Source organism: Cyanistes caeruleus, chromosome 9, assembly GCF_971803275.1.
Source record: "Cyanistes caeruleus chromosome 9, bCyaCae1.hap1.1, whole genome shotgun sequence".
In the NCBI taxonomy this organism is placed as follows: domain Eukaryota; kingdom Metazoa; phylum Chordata; class Aves; order Passeriformes; family Paridae; genus Cyanistes; species Cyanistes caeruleus.
This window is the reverse complement of record NC_141709.1, coordinates 31,906,604-31,927,817: the sequence shown is the minus strand read 5'-3', so window position 1 is coordinate 31,927,817 and position 21,214 is coordinate 31,906,604. Positions and strand designations below refer to the sequence as shown.

The window sequence follows — 21,214 nt, the reverse complement described above, 5'->3', positions numbered from 1 at the left end:
TCCACAGAGTTACATCCAAGTGCCAAGGCCTGTGAAAGGATTTATTGTGAATGTCTTTTACAAGATTCCTTCCCTGCTGAAGATAGTTCCTTTGGGATTCCCCTTCATGATATTGCTAATCCCATCTATTCAAAATTTATGGTGTGCATTCTCAAGGATACCACGATGACTTTTAAAACACAATGTAGACTGGGGGCTTTGCTAGTTTTATAGTAATTTTCTTTTTTAGATTTCAGAATTTACTACTTCACTGTACACACAGGCTTCCTTCTGCAAACACAGAGCTAGAAACTCACTTCAATTTGTTTGTGATACTGTGTTCAGTGCAAATGTTTACTAATATTCCTGTACAGATCTGGGGTCTGTTTTTTTGCCTAGAATCAGTGAAGCCAAGTCTCATGATCGGATGGTAACAGTAATTTTATGTAAAGACTGTGTGCAAGCGTGTCTGCATTCACACCTGTGGGGGGCTTTTCCTTCAGTCACTGGTTTAAGAATTAAAATTTCTTTGAAAATAATTTTTTCCTTTCCACACATGCAAAAAAAATTAACTGCAGATACATTTTCTCCCAGGTTTTAAAGTATTTTTAGTTATCTTTCTCTGTGTTTGTGACCTCAAAGTACCAGGGGAGTTACTCTGCAATTCCCTGCTGTATACAGGTAGGAGAAGAGACAAGGATGGGTCTTAGGAGTCTAAAATGTCCTGTCCTGGGAATAAATAGTTTTAGCCCATATGTGCTAGTTCCCTGGCCTCTGACATCCTTGCTATTTACAGTGATAATATAGATGAACCTTGCAAACACATACCTGAATGAGGCAATAATAACAGGCCAGTGAATGATAAGGCAATACTTTAAGTCCAAAGAAAATCACATACTGGGGGCTTTTGTTTTAAAATGCTGTATTATGTTTTTCCCTGAAAAAGTTTAATTCAATTTGGTCCAATTAAGAAAAAATCCCAAGCAACATATAAGTTACACGATGCCTTCTTTACATCAGATCAGTGAAAAACAGTCTTTGACAAGGTTGCCTTCAAAACACAACAAATGTATTTAGAAACCAGCATTTTTTCTCTCTTCTATTTGCAGGCTCCTTAAATGAAAACACTGGATGGAATAGGGTCTCTTTTCAGCTCAAAACCAGAGATTTCTATCTTGTGTCTCAGTCTCTGTGGTGCCTCCTTGAGCACAGCAAGGACTAGTTCAGAGGACAGATCCAAACCAGCATTTTAGAAATATAAACCAAATCCTTCTGAGAAACAATCCATCCAATCCCTGGGAGTATCAGAAAAGACAGAAAAGTGATAGACTCATAATAAAAGCAAGAGCTGCTGTTATTAGTAGAGGACCTATACAAAGCACACTTTTAAATGAAGCTCATTTAAACATGCTCTGGTTTAATTAGATTTAGTTTAACCACCTCAAAAAAAAAATCCCAGCAGAACTTGTGGCGGGGCTTGGGCTGCTGCTCCCTGCTGTGAGCCCACCTGTTTCTGCCAGCCTCGCTGCCCTGGCACTTGGAAAATCCTGGGGCTGGCTCTGCAGGCAGGGCAGGTCGCAGGGACCGGCTCCCAGACTGCCTCGACACGATGTTAGAGGGGGGAAAAGTTCTTTGGAGTTAAAAAATAGCTTTGGCCGTGATTTACCATGCTGAGAAAACAGAGAAGCAAATGCTGCTAAGCATCTAACTTTAAAAAAACGGGAACAGACGTAATTTTAAGTAGTTTTTTACACTCTGCAAAAGTAGTAAAAACTACACTGTTTTAAGATAAACCTTCTCCCCAGTATAATAATCTTATATGTATATATTTAAAAAACGCCAAACCACACACAGAGATACAGCATATATTGGGAACAGTGTCTGTCCAGCTTTTGGCTGCATGTCTGAATGCAGGAAAAGCCTTCCCCATGGGATAATTCCCTTCCCAGGGAGTGCTCAGAGCCTGAGCCGGGTCCTGAGGATAAGTGGGAAGCACCTTTGGGAGCACAGAGAGGGCAGGCAGGGAACGACGGGACTATTTCTACATAAATAAGCCCAGGATCAGCTGAAGTTGTTGTTCACTGGCAAATGAAAATAAAGAGACAATTCAGAATCAAAGGTGAGTCAAACAAAAAATATGTCCAATAAGTGGAGGCAGCCCAGACAATCAGTCAGATGCCAAAACATGTGACAGACCCAGAGGCAACTCCAAAACAACCAAACCAACTGCCTGTGAAGTCTGCCAAGGAGCCAGATGCTCCTGCTTAAAAATATCTTCCGCTGCCTTGGCATCTGCATTTTCTGCCTGCCGTCAAAAGAGGAGGGAGGGGAAAATGGGAGAGCAGAGCGGGAGTAGGGGTGGGGGGCAGCAACTAATAATATTTTTGCCATTTTCATTCTAAGTACTTCTGATTATTCATTTGCAGTTTGTCATCATGTCACCGGAGAGCAAAACAAAACCCTAGCCTGGCATAGGCTGGAAAGGGAAAAACAGGCAAAGCCCTTTATGCAAAAGGGAGAAAATGAGGGGAAAGATCCAGTAATTCCACATTGCTGTGGGTGGCACTTTCCTGTTAAGGTGATAAAAAGCTAAAACTGCTGGAGTTGGCAGTTTACCACCTGGGAAAGCACCAGTGTGCCCACAGCCCAGATGAAGCTGGGACAGGATGCTGCAGCCTGCACACACTCAGGGTGTCCCCAAGGTACCCCATGCTGTGTTGTGGGGACAAATGGGGAATAAATTGTACTGAGTCAAGGTATTGCTGCTATTAACCACAGCAGAAGATTTTGGGTCACAGAGGCTGCAGGTGCTCAACAGAGGCTAAAACCACACTTAACATTAACTTAGTGAATGAAGATACCAATTTTTTGTTACCATAGTTGCTGATTAAAAATGTTAAATAAATTACGTGTATTTTAAAAGTAGATTATTCAATAGGCAAAAGTCAAAAAAAAAAAAAAAGGCACAGCCAAAAGTAAAGAATTTGTGCAATTTCTCCTACTGGAGGAACTGTAATGCAGAAAGTCTTATCATGTTTCACTTGTGTTGAAAGGCTTTGCCTCTTGTATGTAAAAGTTTTCAAAGGTGAATACACCCCTTGAGAAATTCAATTGCAAACCAGTTTTGGTTGTGTTTCTTGAGCGGGAATCAGGAAATCCTGCATGTGGTCTGTGCCTCTGCCACAGAACTGATCCAAGTAAGAAATGTCTGTGCCTTGAGGTGCCAGATGTGTCCCTCACTGCTCCATCCCAAGGAGAGCTGTTAGCGCAGCGGGTACTGAACAAGACGAGGAATACAACACTATTGGAGAGTGGCTTTACCTGAAAAGAGTGTTTGTTTTTGTGAGATAGAAATCAGAACATTATCTTTCTTCTGGGCTGCCTGGGTTGGGTTCTGAGTTGGGAGGGTTTGGGACACTGGTGTGTTGGGACCGACACAATTCAAAGCCAGAAACCTGGTACTAAATGAGCGCAGTATCAGAGACCATCACTGCCTTTTAGAAAGCAAACAGCGCTGGAGGTCAGGCTGAGCACCACCGGGATATAATTGCACCCCATAAAAGTCTCAGGAAGAACAGAGAGGTTCCTTTGTGATGTTTGACTCATTTTCCCACTCGGATGTGTGGTGAGGCTCGGCGGTGTTTGTTTCAGGGCAAAGTTTCACGCCGGCTGGTCGCCGGCAGAGAGGGCGAGCTCTGGGCTCGCAGCTTCTCTCGCAGTCCCTCGAGCAATCTGGCAGCCATGGGGCTGCCACCACCTTTTCTGCGCTGAAAGGTTCAGCTCCAAAAATCTGCGCTACACCTTGTAGCCTAAATTTTGCATACAGAACCCGTTTGCAGGGAAATGCAATCGCAGTAAATAAATAAGTAGCGGGAGCCAAACCGGCAGCGTGGTGAATCGGCGGAAGAATTTCAAGGAAATTGAAAGAACTTGCGGTGACAAACGTTTCGTGCGAGTCTGGTACTGAGATTGTAAGAATTTTGCATGTCTACATCAACTGACTGATAGCAAAGGAGTTTCTAGTCCCCCTCATGGCACACACAAATGTCTGTTAAAGACATAAATATTTAAAAACAACAGCTAGACTAAGAGGGTTAGCTTTCATTTCATCTAATTTGGCAAGCATTAGCTACACCCACCAGAAATCATTTTATTTTGTGTAATTTAATAGCAGATCTATTGTAGCATCGCAGTTTCTGACATGCCGAAACAAATCAATGTGGCCTTTTTTTAAAGCTGAGAATTAATACAAGGCTGTATTTGAAATGTTAGATGGAAATCAATAAAGACTAAAATCTTTCTGTGTTATTCAGCTATTTTCATCCTCTGCTGCAAAGTTTATTTGCCTTCCTGCATGCAATACAGAGACTTTGATCCTTGTTCAAATATCTCTGATTTTTTACATCCCTCATGTTTGATCTGGTTCTCAGGTGAGAATTATTGGCAGAACTTGTTAGAATTACACCTGCCAATGGCAGCATACATGGTAGCAACATGAAATTATATAAACTGTACTGTGCATGCCCTTTGGAGTCTTACACAGCAAAATAATATTCCCACAGAAATCAATCTGAGATTTTAATTTATTAAACCCTCTCTGTCTTCCCCCCCACCTTAAAGGGGTAGATGGAGATATGGAGGAAGAAGCGAGATAACATCAAATAAAGCAGGTTTCGAATAGTCACAGATGACCTTCACAATATGCGTTTTGCAATTTTGGGTGGATTAGAGGAAATTAATGATAGCTTTGAAATGAGCTTTTGGATAAAGCTTGGGAAACTCTAATCATTACAAATCCACTACTTAAGAGAACAATTCCATGTAGCACACTGCAGCTTTAAAGCATACATGTCTTGGTTTTTTTCCTCCTCTCAACAAGCTTATTTTGCTTTCACTTATCCCAGTCTTCTTATAGGAGCCCAGAGACTGTTTTCATTTTCTGCCATGCCTTTAAATTTAAGGGAGCCTATTTTTTTTTTGCCTGGTGTTGTCCTTACAGTGCCTTTTGCTTTTAGTTTAGGACTCATAGAGTTAACAGACTGGGAGAGAGAGAGAGGAAAAAAAACCCAACCACTTGCATTAAGCCTGAAGCCTGTCACCTTTTCTTGGCAATTACACTGCTAATGGCTGGGTCCCAAGCAAAGTGGCAAAGAATATCTCTTCTCACGTTCCCAACTCACAGTGCATTCCCAAATACCAGATGGTGTTTTTGGAATCTGTTTCACTATGTTTGATATGACAATACTTTTGTATAATGTTAAATTATATATAACTATTTCAAATAGCCGATACCAGAACAAGGCTAGAAAAGGAATATTAGATGCAAGGAGGAAAGAGAGAAACTGAAGACTGAGGGTTTTCATCTCCTCCTGTTGTATCTCGTGTCTCTCAGATTTTTGTGTAATTTGAACAAAAGAGGAAATAAAAGTGGTCCAACAGACTAGCTCTCACAGTGGTACTATACAGAAATGGTGTTGCTTCCTTCCCAGAATTTGGTGCACATCTTAGGCTGCCTGCCAGCTCTACAGGAGGCAAGTGCAAGATCATAAATAGTGCAGGGAAAGCAGGAAAAAAAAAAAGGGGGGGGGGGGAAAAACTCAGTCACAAGTAAAAAAGTCCCACCATTTTCCTTACAGATTTTTCCTTGAAATCTTGGGAAAAACAAGTGCCAGAAAGTTCAGGAGAGGTAAACTGGTACATCTCCATTAACCTCAGGGGAGCTGTGCCAGCTGACGGGGGCATTTGGCTCAAGATATTTAAGTTGAAATAACTTGGATCTATGGAGCAAGTCATCTATACATCCTACTGAAGGTGAATCCAAACTCACTTGCCCAGATTAGCAATTCTAGTTTTATATTAACACTCATGGACTTACAGGAGTTGGAAAATACCCATTGGAATCAGGCCTGCAGATTTAGTTCCAATGCAATTCAGTCCATGCCTGGACTGAAGGACAGAAGTGGCTCAGTCATTCCTCAGGAGACAGCCAGGACCTCAGCTTTTGGGAGGGCAAACATTTTCCTTTTGTTGAATACACTACAAACAGTTTCTTAAGAACATGAAGAAAATGCCCTACCGAGTCAAAAAATATTCAGGATATTCAGTGTCCCGCCAGTGACAGTGATGCCACTTCCATTATCAGAATCCCCTCCCCTAAACACTGGTTAGTTTTACAATTTCTAAACTGAAATTGTTTATTCTAATGTACCCAGGAACTTTGTTTTCTTCCATCCCCATTTCTGCTCAAGGCACATTTTTAACAACCACAAAGCTTTCAGGATAAACGCTTACCAACAAAAGCACTTCCCAAGCCTAACTGCAACATGAATATTGAAACTATAAGGACACAACTTCACAAGTAATTTGTCTAGTTGAATCAGTTTTGTTTCTGCATATGCCAGAAACCTGTCCAAGTGAAGGTTTCATTCATATGGCTACACACAAGCAACTCACCACATAAGTACTTACTTTTTACACAACAAAATACTGATTTTCCCCTCTTGATAACTCGCACTGCCAGCATACAGCAAAGATTACCAAGCCCTCAAAGGATCATACAGATCCAGTGACTACTACATAATTAACAATAACTTGTAGTAATGCAATTTAAGAGTCTTTTTAATGGGCATAGATGGCAGAATGTATAGCCCATCTTTCTTTGTCATCCTAGAAAAGGGGCCCCATGCGGAGCTGCTGGTTGCTGAGTGATGCTTTGTAGTCTGTACCAGACAGTTGCACAGTACCAGCTGCATTGGCAGGTAGCCGAAGTGCAAAGAGATAGCTGCCAAGCTATGCTATACAAAGGCAGCAGTGCCAGAGAGAAAGGGACCTTTGCATGAAGTCACCTTTGACCCTGAAGCCAGCATGGATCCCATATTCATCAATTCCAGACAATTGCATCTTTCATTCCACCACAAACTATGATTAGAAAGGGCCCGTTTGTGATAGTGATTGTTAGTTTACAGTTCCCAGAGATTGGATTATTTAATCTTTAGTTCTGTTGGCAGCAATATTTTCCCTAACCTTTTGTAGTGGTGTGCCAGTGATAATCTAACATATGTATATAGGGAGATATACACACACACACACAGAGGCACCTCCCTTCCTCATCAAAACTGAGTGAAGAGAGAGAGATGCACAGAAAAACCAAAGCACACAAAATTCACTTTGTTTGGCAATCGCTGTGCTATTATACGTTTTAGGAATTCAGCCTCTGAATTCAGCACTCTGAGTGCTGCAGCATCTCAACTTCTGCCCACAGGCCTGACTTTTCCTGCAGTTCTTTCTGCTCGATAGGAAAGCCTTTGCTTTAGAGTATTCAGATTATCAAAGACATTATTTTTGCATTCAACTGAAGATTTTTTTTTTAACTTTTCTGTAAGTACTGAGCACATGCAGAAAGAAGTAGTTAAACATTTTAAATGGGCCCATGAGAAAACCACCAATGACAAACAAATCCACTATCTCAGGGGAATGGGGGGAGACAGTGCTTGGAATAAAAGCAGCAGGGAAGCGTCTAGGCCTGGTTCCTGCCTCTGCTCTCCTGTGTGTCCAGCTTTGATATTGTGAGTTCTATAGAAAATCCGTGGCAGAGCTCACAAGGTGTGTGTGCCTGTCAACACTTGAATCTCAGTAAATTGGTCTTCAACAGTGAACTGCCCCCCTATCCCTCCCAAACTTCACCCAGCGCTTCCTCAAACAATAAAACAAGTCACACAATCAACAAGTAGGCAAAGAACATAAGGTGCCTGAGAATGTAACTCTTAACAACAACTTTCCATAGTGTTTAGCAGAAAAGAGGGTAAAAATTCCACCAGAATTTAGAGAAGAACTAACATTTGCAATTGGAAACAGAGAGAAAAGGGAAGAGGAAAAAAAAGTGAGTCTATAAAACTTTAATGAAAATCTTTTTTGATCTGCTCCTTTGGTCTGATCTCAGAGGTACTGGCCAAAAGGAAAAAAATCCCTCTACCTGAAGGCTGGCCGTATTGTGCTGCACCTGACTTCTGGCTCACACGCGAGACCGTCTGTTCTTTATTTTCACTCTGTATGAAGCTAATGGAATTTGCAGTTGATTAACCTCAAATCTGGAGTAATGATCCAGCCTGGGACTGCAGCTGGCAATGCTGGGGCTATTTGTACTTCTTAACTGAGTAAGACAGCAACAAGTGTAGTGGCACGGAGGTAAAGATCCCGGGTAGACGGGTGAGTGTCAGGGGCGCAATAAAAGGAGGTGAGAACGTGACCTGAGACTGCAGACACTTTCCCCCCTCCCCACAAAGAGGTCAGAGCACCAACTCTTAGAAAAATTAATCACAATATAATACAATATGAAGTATATAGCTACAATTATTCAATTATATTCTACAGAGGACACTCAGACCACAAGATTTACTCTGCTTGTATAATGAATCCATGCATTAGAAAAAGGTCATCTGTTAAAGAACAGTTTCTTTAGAAAAATTAGGAGCAGAGGGTTCTAAAACTTCTCTACAACTTCTGTTTGAGTGAGAGAAAGAAATGTCTGAGTTATACTGGCACCTCAAAATAAAATCCAGAGACTTACACTGTATTATTTGTGTCTATTTATTTGTGTCAATTAATGATTCTGCCTGAAATATGAAAAATCGCAGTTGAATCACTGCAGATAAACACAACCAGAAGAGAATTTGATCATTTTTCTTACTTAATAAATGAATTTCTGTTTTCTCCTTCACAATTGTTCAAAGCTTCAATGAACAGTTACACAAACGTGCACCAAACCTCGGAACTAATTTAGTTTAGCAAGTGCTTCACACATCTTCGTTTGCTGAACAATGTTACTTTCAAATCACGACAACATTCTTCCTTCCTTGCCTCATGACTAATACAGTGTTATTCAAGCCGCTCCTCTTCAGACACTTCAGATCTTTACAAATCTTTTCCCCAGCTTTACCACCTGATTTCTAATTAAAATTAAGCAGAGAAAGTTCCTTCCACTGATGCAAATCCTGCAACCCCAGGGCAGTAACAGGCATTACACAATTTTTCTTCCACAGCATCATTTGGAAGAGGAGCTTCTACAAAGAGATAGGTAACACGAGCTGAGATGAGCTGTGCTTGGTCCTGAGCTCTTCAACTGCTCTTTGGATAAATGTCTTAATGTGATGTAGTGAAAACAATTTTTCACTCTGAGGAAGATCATTCCTCCCATCCTATACAAGTCTTGTCAAATTAATGACTACCAGTGGACTTTTCTAACACTGCATTACTGTCTGTATTTTATTTATATATCGTGCATGTAAATATACATGTGCACACGCACACACACACGCACTGTGTGTACTATATGTCAACAACTAATCAAAAATTGTTTGCCCACAAGCATATGTGAAAAATTCATCTAAATAATTGTACATTTAATTTTTAATGAAATAGCAGTAATCCACGCAATTTACCAAACTCCTACTTAATATGAAACAGTGGCATGCACGGAGATGCCTGAGCCTTACACAGTGTGAGCATTCGTAGCACTTCAGGCATCCTCAGTCAAGATTTATTAAAATATTATCTTGATTTGGAGATCACTGCTTTTACTTGTGTGCAGAGTGAAGAAGCATATGCTATATGAGTAACCCATAGTGTTTGGCTTAAAGGCAAAATAAAAGTCAGCAATAAATAAACAGTAAAAAACAGACTGCTGGGAGATGGAAAGACTCACAGTCTTTCCTGTCTTTAGTTCCCTAATTCTGCAAACCCTTATATTCACAAATAACTTTTATTAAAAAAAAAAACAAGCACTGCAATTATAGAAATTATCTACAGATAATTTTTAAAACCCATTAATTACCACCTAATGCCCTTTCTGAGGTGAGTTTTCTTATTTTACTCCATACAAGGGGAACTAATAAAATAATTAAAAAAAAGAATTAAAGTGATAATTTTGGCAGACCTGTACAGAAACCAAGGGAAATACATTGCACGTCTGCTTGTGAGAACACACATTTAAAGCAGGCACCTGCATTTTGCAGGTGCAAACACCTACAGCATACAAACAATTCCACACCAAGCTCGTGCACATCTGTCCCAGAGTGTGCACCCAGAAAACTTGTTAGAACAAAAGAATCTGCAGCCATGAACACTTCCATGGGAGTCCAGGTGTTTGATTATTTCAATCCAGAGTACATGAACAGATGTTTGCATCTTTGAAAAATTGTCACCATCCTCAAAACTCTGCAGCTCTGCTGTTTCACCCTTACCAGTCTGTATTTCTCATATTCCAGAAGGCCTTGTCTCACACTACTTTTCAGGCTACAACTTCCATGTGTTTTGGCTCCAGCCCCTTACCCTGTTGCAAGGGAAAATAAAAGTCCCCAGCTCATTTATCTCTCTGTTCTTAAGCAGACAATAACTCACTTCTTAGGTAGATAAAACAATTTTTCATCAGGGTTTTATGCTCTTCCCAGTCTCTCTGCATTTTGCTACCACAAAGATCTTGGGGTTTACCCAGTGTCAGTTCCATGATCAAGGAGTAGATTCAAAAAGTGGGGAAAGTAAGAGAAAGGTGGACTGCCCCATTGAGAGATGAGGACAGCTGGTTCCAGGAGGGAGAGGTTAAGGTGCTGTGAAACCACACATTTTCAAGCTGCAAGTGGCAGACACCAGGATGCAGGCCTGTGGGACATGACCAGTGGAGCATCAGGCTTTTCTGAATCCCTGTTCCACAGGGGCCCATTGTCAGCCTGGTCTTCACATTTCCCCTGCTCCTGTTTTCTTTTTCTGTTACCACTGGACAGAATTTACAGCAAAGTTCCCTAAAACTTCCCCTGAAATTCTGGAACTGAACAGATGCAATCAGAAGTGTTTGCACTGCCGGTCATGGGAGACATCTCGTGGAGCTGGCACAGAGCCGTGATTTATTCAGCCACTGCTGCTGTCCTGTGGCTCTTTGGCTTCCTGCAATGGACTTGCCTCAGAGCAGAAGAGTTTGGACAACTGAGGAACTGCTTTGCAGTTCAAACCCTGAATCTGCATCCAAAGAGAGGAAAATAAACCAATAAACCAATAAAAGTTGTCTGTGCAGTGGTCCAGGTACTGGAGGACCTGAGCAGTTTGTAGCCCTTATGTTACTGAATGGGATTTTAAGAAATGGAAAAGAAACAACTTCAAGAAGTGATTGGAGGAGAAAAAACCATCCTGTGGTTCACCTCCTCTGCTCAGGCATTGATCTCTTGGCAACTGCTCTTCCTAATGCCTGGGAACATTCTCAGATCACAGCTTGCCCTCCCTTCAGTCTCTTTTGCATTGCTGGTACTGAGAACCACCAATCACCACCAGAACTTTGATCCATCCTTTTCCCTCTATTCTTTACACTTTCAACAAACTTACATTAGAAATTACCAAAGCCATTGCTTGCCAGAAGCCAGGCCCTCACCAAGGGTTTCCCACCATTATAAACATCTGTCCTGTTCCTACGTGCCCTCAAACTTCCCTGAAATGTATTTCTCCCATTTGTCTATGGAATACTTAGAAAACTTTATTAACAACAAAAAGAATGGGTGCCCATAGAAAAATAACATATTTCAACAACTCTACATATCTCCATAATGAAAATTTTGCATCCTAAAATCAGGTGAGACAGTTACAATTTGTAAAAGAAGTTACTATTTTCTTCAAAATTGTTTGAGCATTATTCATTGATTTTTTGAACAAGAGGGAAGCCCTTGTGTGTATTAAGAAGTGCCTTTTTCTAATTTCATTCCATGCCTGCCCATAGCAGGCAGAGAGATGATTTCCTTCAGAAACCAAGGTAAAAAGAGAGGAAGCAACAAGTCCTAATTCGTCTAAACTGTAAGTCCTCATTAGCAGTGGATCATGAGTAAAGTTGAGTTTTACTTGTGTTTGCTTATAATCCTTGAAAACTCATCCTGTTTGTGCTCTTGTAAAACCCTGGTGATTCACCTTTCTGTCACTGCCCTAAATAATCCATTTAACCCATTCTTCTTAACACATTCTTTCAAATAAAATCACAAAAGAAAATTTCTGGTAAAAAACACTGGCAAAGAGAAGTGCACATGCATGTTGTCTCTATTTGTTCCTGAAAGTAAATATAAATATTGACTGAATGATCAAATGAGGCAGATTTTTTTCATTTCTTACTGAACACAAAAGGTTAACTTGGGTCACCTTGAAATACTCTTTATATTCCTTTGACATAAACCAATAAGACATGCTCTACTTTCCATTTTTTTTACCAGTATATTTCCATGTGGAATCAGGTTCAAACTAATTGAATTCTGGATTTAAAAAAAAAAAAGAAAAGGAAAAACTCCCCTCTGATTTACTCTCAGACTCTCAGTTATGGAAATACCCTGTCAGTGACCACGTACACCCTTTGTCTTTTTGAGTTAGTCATGTTTAAAGCAGAAAGGCCTATTTGAGAGCACTGTTTGTGCTCTTAATTTCCACACTGCTCCTATTGACAACCTCAATCCGTGTGTGCGACTCCAATTGGGTTGTGAAATTAATATGGCTGTTTGCGTACATCAAGGGCAACCTGCACTCCTTTGAAAGCAAGGGCACTGCAATTATGGGTAGTAAGAGCCTACAAGCTTATAGTGCCATCTGTACTATCCAACACTTCCACCCATCCCTACTTGTATTGCTAACTTTGTGTTTCACAGCCTCTGAAAAAAAAAAACAAACCACCAAAGAACAACAGATACGCTTATACAGGCAAAATATTTTGAATCTCACTCCACTAGTCAACACATCTATTTAATCTGTTCTAATGATTTTTATCTTACTGAGAATTACTCTTCATTAATCTCCTCTATGGAAAATAGATCCAGAGATCTCCATTGCCGTGAATGTGAGGGCTAAAACCTTTGTGTAACAGAGCTACTGCAGGTTTGTGCAGTACCTGATCCTCACTCAGACCAGCTTCTCCTACTCCAAGATCAGCTGAATTTTTTGGGAGTATGGCAGGGTCTCTGTCTGTTGTAGGTGGATAGAGTATGAACGTATTCCATGTGCAAAGTGTGTGTTTGAACACGTACAAAGAGTTCAAGCTCTGTAATTATTACCTGCAGCACTTGTAAAAGGTTCCTAGTGAGAGTCATGGAAATAACAAAGATATTATCAGTCCAAACCATGCTGTTATGAACCAGAATATTTGTCTTCAAATGTCAATGAAGAAACAACTCCATTCATCCTTAAATAATCTTTAAATATTAATCAGTGTGAGTGACCACATCTGAGGGAGAGGGATGCTTCAAGCAGTACAGTGAGATTCTTTTCACCCTGGGATTAAAGCATAGGAATATGCTTTTAATAATGCTTTTAATAATCAAGAATGTTACCTTTTTTCTCTCATATGAAGTTAAGGCAAGCAAATATCTATTTCCTTATTTGTAAAAAGTTTAAGATTGTTTGTACGGAAACTACAGGGACCTTTGCCACAAAAAGTTTCAGAATATTCTTTTATTTTCATCTCCATTTCCACTATACTCCCAGTATAGTAAGGGACTTGCTTAAAGTGTAAAGTCCAGACTGCCAGAAACCACCACAAGCATCCCAGTATGTTTAAAGATCCAGTCCTGGTGTTTAAGCTGGAGTGATTGGTCTGGCAGCCCCCAGGTTCAAATTGAGATGTTAGACCTTTCAGGTAGTACCTGTCTTTTCTAGTTTAAAACAGAGTTTTGCCACTTTCCGATCTCAGTCCAGTGTGTAAAATGAAATGATGGTGAGTGGTAGCTCAGAAATGCCTCAGGTACAGCACGGACTGAGCTTGGAAGTTCTCCTGTTCATCCTTCACAACACAGACCCTCCAGATCGTGCTGTTACTGGCTTTCCCAACTATCACAATGATTTCACAACCAGAGGCATGATGAGCTCTGGAAATCAGACATGGGGATCACCAGCAAGAATGAGCCAGCCCTTGAGGGGACAAAGCTGTGCCCTTCCTCCTGATGACACAGATACCCACACAACGTCCTCCTCCCGGCAAACGCCGAGCGAGGACATCACGTCTCCAGCTCCTGGCTCAGTGGGCAGCACTGGGAGCCCAGACAAAGTTTTTTTGGATAAACAGGCTTTTCTTTCCAGCCTTTCCTCAGACTGTCCCACAGCTACACCGTCATGTCACAACAGATGTGAAAGTTTCTGAGGGGAACAGGGTTGAACAAGGGTTAACATGGCGCATTCTCCTCTTACTAAAATGATGTCATTTCCCTCCCCCCTCCCCGAAAGTATCTGTTGCTTGGTTGTTTACATACTGAATTTAAAATCTGTATTATAGACCTGTGTGACTTAAAATTGAATGAATTCTCATACCTGAAGACATTTGTACAAATTTAATTTAAACTTCCAGTGCTTCAGTGATATTAAAAAGTATTGGGTTTTAGCTGCAAATTGCCCATTTTCCCCATTTTCTGTACTTTCTCCAGGAAAATAAAGACTAAGAAAACACAAGTACTGATACACTGTAGAAATTGTCCCAATGAGTTTATAATCCAGTGTGAGTTACACAGTACTGATAAGTAAAGGAAGTTCAACCAGACAGTTTAATCCTCCAATTTCCTGTCTTCTAATCAGCCACTGACTCCTCTGGCTTTAAATTAGAAACATTCATGGCAATATTTAGGACAGGTGAAGGAAAAAGGGTAGAAAACAACTAGGACAAATACTTGTAAGCAAGAGGAGGCCAAGGCAAATGAAGACATAAAGTATGTATAATGATGCACTGAAGTGTTTAAACTATACAAAGAATTTAGCGACTGACAGAGAAGGAATAATTTTATTAAAAATATTTATACAGCAGCTGAGCAGCGTATGAACATACAAGAGTTACTGTATAAAACAAAGGAAATCCATGCTGCAATGTTACACTGTTCACACTTTGTTATTTTTATAGGGGCAGGAGCAGGATAATTATTACTACATGTATGCCTTTTGATATATCGTAAATCATAAGTAAGAAGCACAAATCAGCAAAGCCACGGACGGTTCAACAGCATGTGGGGATTACCATGATATACTTGGACTGAGAGTGTGTGCAGATACACTCAGTGATTTAAACAAAAAATACTTTTTTGAGTATTTTGGCGCTGTCAATTAACTTTCCATATGATGAAATGAAATATTTATTAGATGCGCCATCATTTTTATTTTCGCTTCCAATGAGATTTACAGTGAGGATTCTATTAATTCTTAGTTGATCGAAATGCTAGCAACATTTTGACATTTTTATACTTTTTTTTTAATTGCATGAATTACCTGAGCAATTCCAGCGATTCCTCTGAAAAAACAGACTACAGAGGTGTGGAAGAAAAGTAATCACCAAAAGCTTCAGTGAAAAAGTGATGTTGAGTTAAAAACCTTTAAAGTAACTAAATGACCGTTTTAAGTCCAGTCTGGCTATTTTTAATAAATTCTGGTTTCACTCATGGCATCTACAGAAAATAAAGGCATTCACACTGAACTGTGGAGTGAGAGAGGGGTAGTACAATTAGAAAATAATTATTTTGGAAATGACTGGAAGATCTGCTTTAACTGTCGCATTCAATAACAGCAGTTTGCTCATACATGGAGTCATTTGAAATGGCTTCTTATTTATTAATGAGGCTTTTTTTTCCCCTTCAGATGTTTCACAAAGAGAACAGTTTGGGGATTTGAAACTGTTTGGACGGAGATAACTCAAATTATGGGTCCAGGTTGGCTCTCAGTCACTCAGGTGAGCAAACCTGGAGTCGTTCTGCTCTTCCCAATGCAGCAACTCCAGGCTGGTGGCAGTGTAAACCTTGAGCAGAATTTGGCCCAATTTGGGGTCTTTCATTTTGTTTTGCCATGGAGGATTTTCCCTTCAGTATATACCTTTGCTGCACATCTATTTCAATAACCCCATGCAAAGGAATTTTGAAGACAATCCCTTATTAAACATATTATGGTCACATCATATTGGCTCGCTAGAGCAAATAATTTAAAAAAAATAATCAGCTTGAAATAAATGTTTATAAAAGTAGCACAGCTGCACATATTTGTTACAAATGCAAGACAGAGTACTGAAACTTTTCTATGACTAACCCTTTAATGTCTCTATGACAGCAGCAAATTTAAATTGAAAGTGCCAATGAAAACAAAATAATGATCATTTTTCTAACAAATTCACCTCGTAACTTCAGGCTCCTATATTGGTTAAATAATTTGCTATTATAGGTATATATTAAAAATAAATATAACTCCTTCTTGCACAAATTTACAGCATTTGGGGGAAATTTATGCTAAAATGTCACATTACAATATAGAATAATAACAGTTTCTGCATTTACTTGATTAAAGCATAAAAAAAGTAGATTAGTTGTAACAGTGCCTTAAAAGAGTGGAGACAAATGCAATTATTACTGAAATGTACAAATCCTGTGGCTTCTGCTGAAATAGTTTGAAACATTTACAACTGTCTACAAGAAAGAGAAATAACATTTTTACTTTGATCTCTTGCTATTTTGGCAAGTAAGATAAAATATATTAGCCATTCCATCAGATGGCTGGGGAGAAAAACTAGCTGTGATGAGGAAAAATGAATTAAAGGAGCATTAATAAAGATTATCTATGAAAAAAAATAAGGTCAAAATTAGAACTCTGCATTTTAAAGCCACCTTTCAAAATTGCAAGCTGCTTTGCCCAATGCTAAAATCCATTCATTTTACTAATCATGCAATCAACCAATTTCCATTATCTCCAGAGCTGGCTATAAACATGCTATAGACTGGGGTGAAAGAGGGAGAGTGTGAGGTTGAGAGACAGAGAGAGGGAAAGAAAGAAAGAAAGAGAGAGAGAGATTACAACACCCAGCCTTTTATAAAGCCGTTTCTTTCATTATAACAGGTCTTTTCATCCCAGTGACACAGAACCTTTAAATTTGGGCATAATGCTCCAGTACAGTACACAGCTATAGCTTCAAATGGATTTAGAACCTGCTCCAGAAAGAAAACAAACTCCCTCGCTTGACACACAAATTGTTTACGATTCATTAAAAAGCAAAATTGCATATCCCAGTGCTGGCAGCTGAGTCCATATGGGTGCAAGGGGTATTCACTCATCTCTTTGTATGCTGGCAGTACCAAACCGAAGTTTAGCACTGTGCAGCTGAGATTTTGTGCAGCCAGACGATGCATGAGGTAATTTTCAAAGCTTTATTTGTCTTTAAAACATTAAAATCTGCTCTCTAGTTTACTTTTGATGAAAAGAATGTGGCAAACGGGATGAGGTTTTGGGGGGGGGGTAAAAAAAATCTATTTTTGTTGTGTGTTTTAGATTCATAATGTATGAAAAACTGCTTATTACTCCATCAATAATTGAAACTTTGTATGAAAATTATTTGCAATTAACACATCTATTGTAAAGATCTTGAATTATTCATTTCAGCTAAAAATAACGTCTCTTATCTACCACAACTTCTACAAAAAAAAGCTATTTAAGTGATTTTTTTTTTTCTGTTAGAAAATAAATGGTGTGACGTTCAAGTTTAAGGAGAACTTTCTACAATGTTTAATCTAAACAACAGCATGTGTGGTTATAAAACTGTTTATTTTTAGGCAAGTGCATTACTAAACGTTTCCAGGATTTTTACATATTATATTCACAGCACTAAAACATCTGTGAAATAGATGTGACTGAAATGAAACTTCCTTGGACACTTTCTCTAGAGTGCTAATAACTGCCTAGTAACATTGGAGGATACTTACTAAATAATAAACACGGACCTACCTCATCATAAAAGCAGCCGATAGACAATAAAAGAGGAGTGGTAATAAAATACACAAATGGCTTGGAATAAGGCAAAATCACAGCATGATATAAATCTTGTGGCTAAAACAGGTACTTGAAAAACTTTGCTTTGAAAATGATAAGTAAAAATCAATAGCCTTATTTACAGGGGTTTAACAAGCTAAAAAAAAAAAGTCACATGAATAATCAACAGTTTATGTGCATGCAAATACCCCTTCCCCCTCCAACTTCTCCTGGCAGAAAGTCTAATTGGAAAATCAGTACTATAAGTAAAGTGGTTAGCCTTCCCTATTCCCATTAACCAAACCCTGCATGTTACATTTCACTGGCAACCGCTGGCAAACCTCTAATAGACGCTTAAAAAATTAAGAGTTTAGACAAAACAAAACGGAAAACCCCGAGCCCAAACACCTTTAAATACAAGCCACATGATATACACAATGGCCACCACCAAGCTGCAGAATAAAAACCTTCCGGATCTCACTTTTAAAAGTCTTTCAAGTCCTCTGAGGTCTTAAACTTTCCAAATGATACCAAAATTGGTCCGGGGCGGCGAGGGGGAGGGAAAGCCCCCGACTTGTTTCAGCGTATCATACAATGAAAGTGATCATGCCTTGTTTTGTAATTCCACTCGCCAGTCCTTTTTTAACTGATATCTATGTGAAATGAGCTGAGGTTCACGGTCCAGTTAGGAGCGGATAATACATTCATTGTCCTGGCAGCAAACTTTTCCTCTCACTGGAAGAATTCACGCTTGCCACAAGAATAATAATTACAGAAAACTAAAAATGCGCTGCTAACGAATTAATCCCTAACGGACAACACGCTAACGAGGGCAGTAATGATTTGAGGACTCTCTTCCTCGCAACAGGACTTGCATCTTCTGCTACAATGGGCTATTGTACATCCTCCTAACTCACTATACCTCTTATAGATTCAAGATGTCAAAGGTTGTCTGGCCCGGCTGACCATGACATGCTAGTTAACTCGTTCTACGGAGCACGTTGGGACTTTATTGAAACTTTAATTGTGCCCAAAAGCAGCTAGAGCCAGACTATGTGGGATCTGTAACACATGGCTCCAGGTCAGCACAGCCCGGGAACCTGTTCTAACGCAAACAAGCGGAGGGAAAAGTTAGATCGGGGTCTCGGATGAAAGGCAGCACCTCGCAAACCGCGCTCCTCTCACACGTGATGGTTTTACACCACGCCACGACCGCACCGTTCCAGGCTTTTACAGGGATCGACTCGCTTTGAAACGGACTGAACTTTCCACCTTCCCTTTTTACCAAATACTGCGTGGTAAAAAATGCACGCGCACACGGACGCTGGAAAGCAGCAGATAAAATAAAACAAACTGAGCGTTAGGCAGCCGACTGAGACAAGTTACTCTGCACAACAAGGCTTTTTCAAACTACTTCTTTGCATACTTTTTTTTTTTTTTTTTCCCTTAAGGAGAATTGAAAAAGCTTCCCTCTGGAAACTGTAGTGCACATTAACAGTCTCCTGTTACACAGGGGAAAGCACACAAGTGGGACAAGTGTGAGGCTGCTCTACTGAAGAGTGTGAAAAAAATCAAATGTTAATTTGATAAATGTGAGGTCTGGGACATTTTGTCAAAGAGGGAGGGAAAGTAGAAAAGGGAGAAAAAAAAAAGCAGCCCTGCTGCCAACTCACCATCCACCAAGTTCTGGCCGAGATGTCGTAGCAGAGCTGCCATTTGATGGAGCCGTCGGAGGTTTTCCCTGCCATTATGCTGTCAGCAAGCTTCATCTGATGCTAACTCACGGGAGATAAGACACCTAATTGAGAAAACATTTGCACTGGCATGTTGGGCAACATGTAGCCCGGTCCATACCATATGGAATCATGGGTAAAAAAAAAAAAATCTCCTTGACAATGAACCAATCTCTCACAGACCCAGTGGCAAGGTGAAGTGGAGATGAAAAGTCATCTGCTTCGAGCACTGTCTTCTCCTCTCTCTCTCTCTCTCCCTCTCTCTCCCTCTCTCTCCCCCTCTCTCACTCACTCTTTTTTTTTTTAAATAAGAACCCACTGCTCAACATCAAAGAGAGGCGGTCAAAATTAGGGCTTCATCACTCAGATGATTTTGGTCTGCAAGGTTTTTCTTTCCTTTCCTCTTTTTCTTTTTTAAGAAGAATAAAGAGATTTAATAGGACAAAGGCAGGTAGTGGACTGTGGAGGGAGATCGCCACAGGCTATTAGCCTAAAATTTCTGCTTGACAGATGGAACTGCTTAGAGACTATCATGCAATGTTTTGGGTGTTTTTTTTTCTTTTTTTTTTTAAAAAAGACTTTCAGTCTGATTCAGTATCTGTTTATCGCAGCTACTTTTCTCATGTACGTGACTGGGGGGGAAAAGACTGAGGAAAAAAAAAATTATCACGTCTTTCTTTCTTTCTTTCATAATTGTGCATATAATAATTTAAGCAGTGAAAGGCAAAACAAAAGTATAAACTGTCCAAGTTTAATTTCTCAATCTAGTGAGAGACGCTTTCTGAAGGAATCAATTAATCTTTCTTTTTTAAGACCCTCAAGTTTTGTCTCTTTATTGCTTCTTGATTTTAGATATCAGATCATATTGTTTAAATGAATGACTTTTCATATGAAGGTTCAAAGTGCCCTCTAAGAACTCAACAATTTCCTTTTTATATATAATGATATTTTAAAAATATCATTTTGCTACAATATTTTTTTAAACATGGTTTTTAATGTTACATTTCTTAGTCTCATCAGGTGACAACTGCCAAACTCACAGAGGTTTGTTTCTCTCTCCTGCAAAACTTCTCTGCCACGCTCAAAATTTATGTGAGGAATTGACAGATAACTTGGGAAAAGCCAGCCCCAAAACAAACTGCTTTGAAAAGTTATGAAATCCTGTTATTGTCTGATATTAAAATCTTTTCCTGTCTAGCAAAGCCAGAGATAATCATAGATTTTCTCATCTCATTTTCCCACTTTTCCTGGTGCACCGTAAACCCAACTGAAGTATTACTTTTATGACAGCTGACTATTAAGCAGGCAGTGAATGCTTTCCATTTAAATCACTCCGCTGTGTCACACGGAGCGACGGTTGCTCGGCTGTGACCACCACAGTCCCTGACAGGGCACTCCAGCCTATACAGTAGAGCTTTTCCTCAAGTGCTCGAAAAAATGAACTTCTGAACTGGCAAAAGCACTCTCGCCAGGAATATTTCTTAGGGCTGCGGAGCTGATACAACTCGCTCACTCAGAAACAGCTACACTCTGCAAATCGTTTTGTGATTTGGACACAAGAGGAAAATGTATTAAAAACATCCACTCAATTTTAAACTATATCCTTTTCTGTTTGTATTAGAAAGGGGAGCTTGTGGGTGCACAAGTCTTATTTGGATTATTTTGTATATTAACTGTTGTTTAACTATTTGGCTACAGCAAAATTGTAATTCTGGGCTGCACAAATTAATTAG

The 21,214-nt window shown here is 39.7% G+C and overlaps 1 protein-coding gene across 14 annotated transcripts in view; it reads right to left on the bottom strand.

Annotated features, from left to right (window-relative positions):
• The window catches only part of NFIA (nuclear factor I A), a 404,462-nt gene that overhangs the window by 325,559 nt on the left and 57,689 nt on the right, over positions 1 to 21,214 (bottom strand). For all 14 annotated transcript variants that reach the window (XM_086841691.1, XM_086841711.1, XM_086841689.1 and 11 more), the window contains one exon: positions 19,422 to 19,546. In XM_086841691.1, the coding sequence (XP_086697817.1) occupies positions 19,422 to 19,517 (96 nt within the window). In that variant the 5' untranslated portion in view covers positions 19,518 to 19,546. The remainder of the gene's footprint in view (positions 1 to 19,421; positions 19,547 to 21,214) is intronic.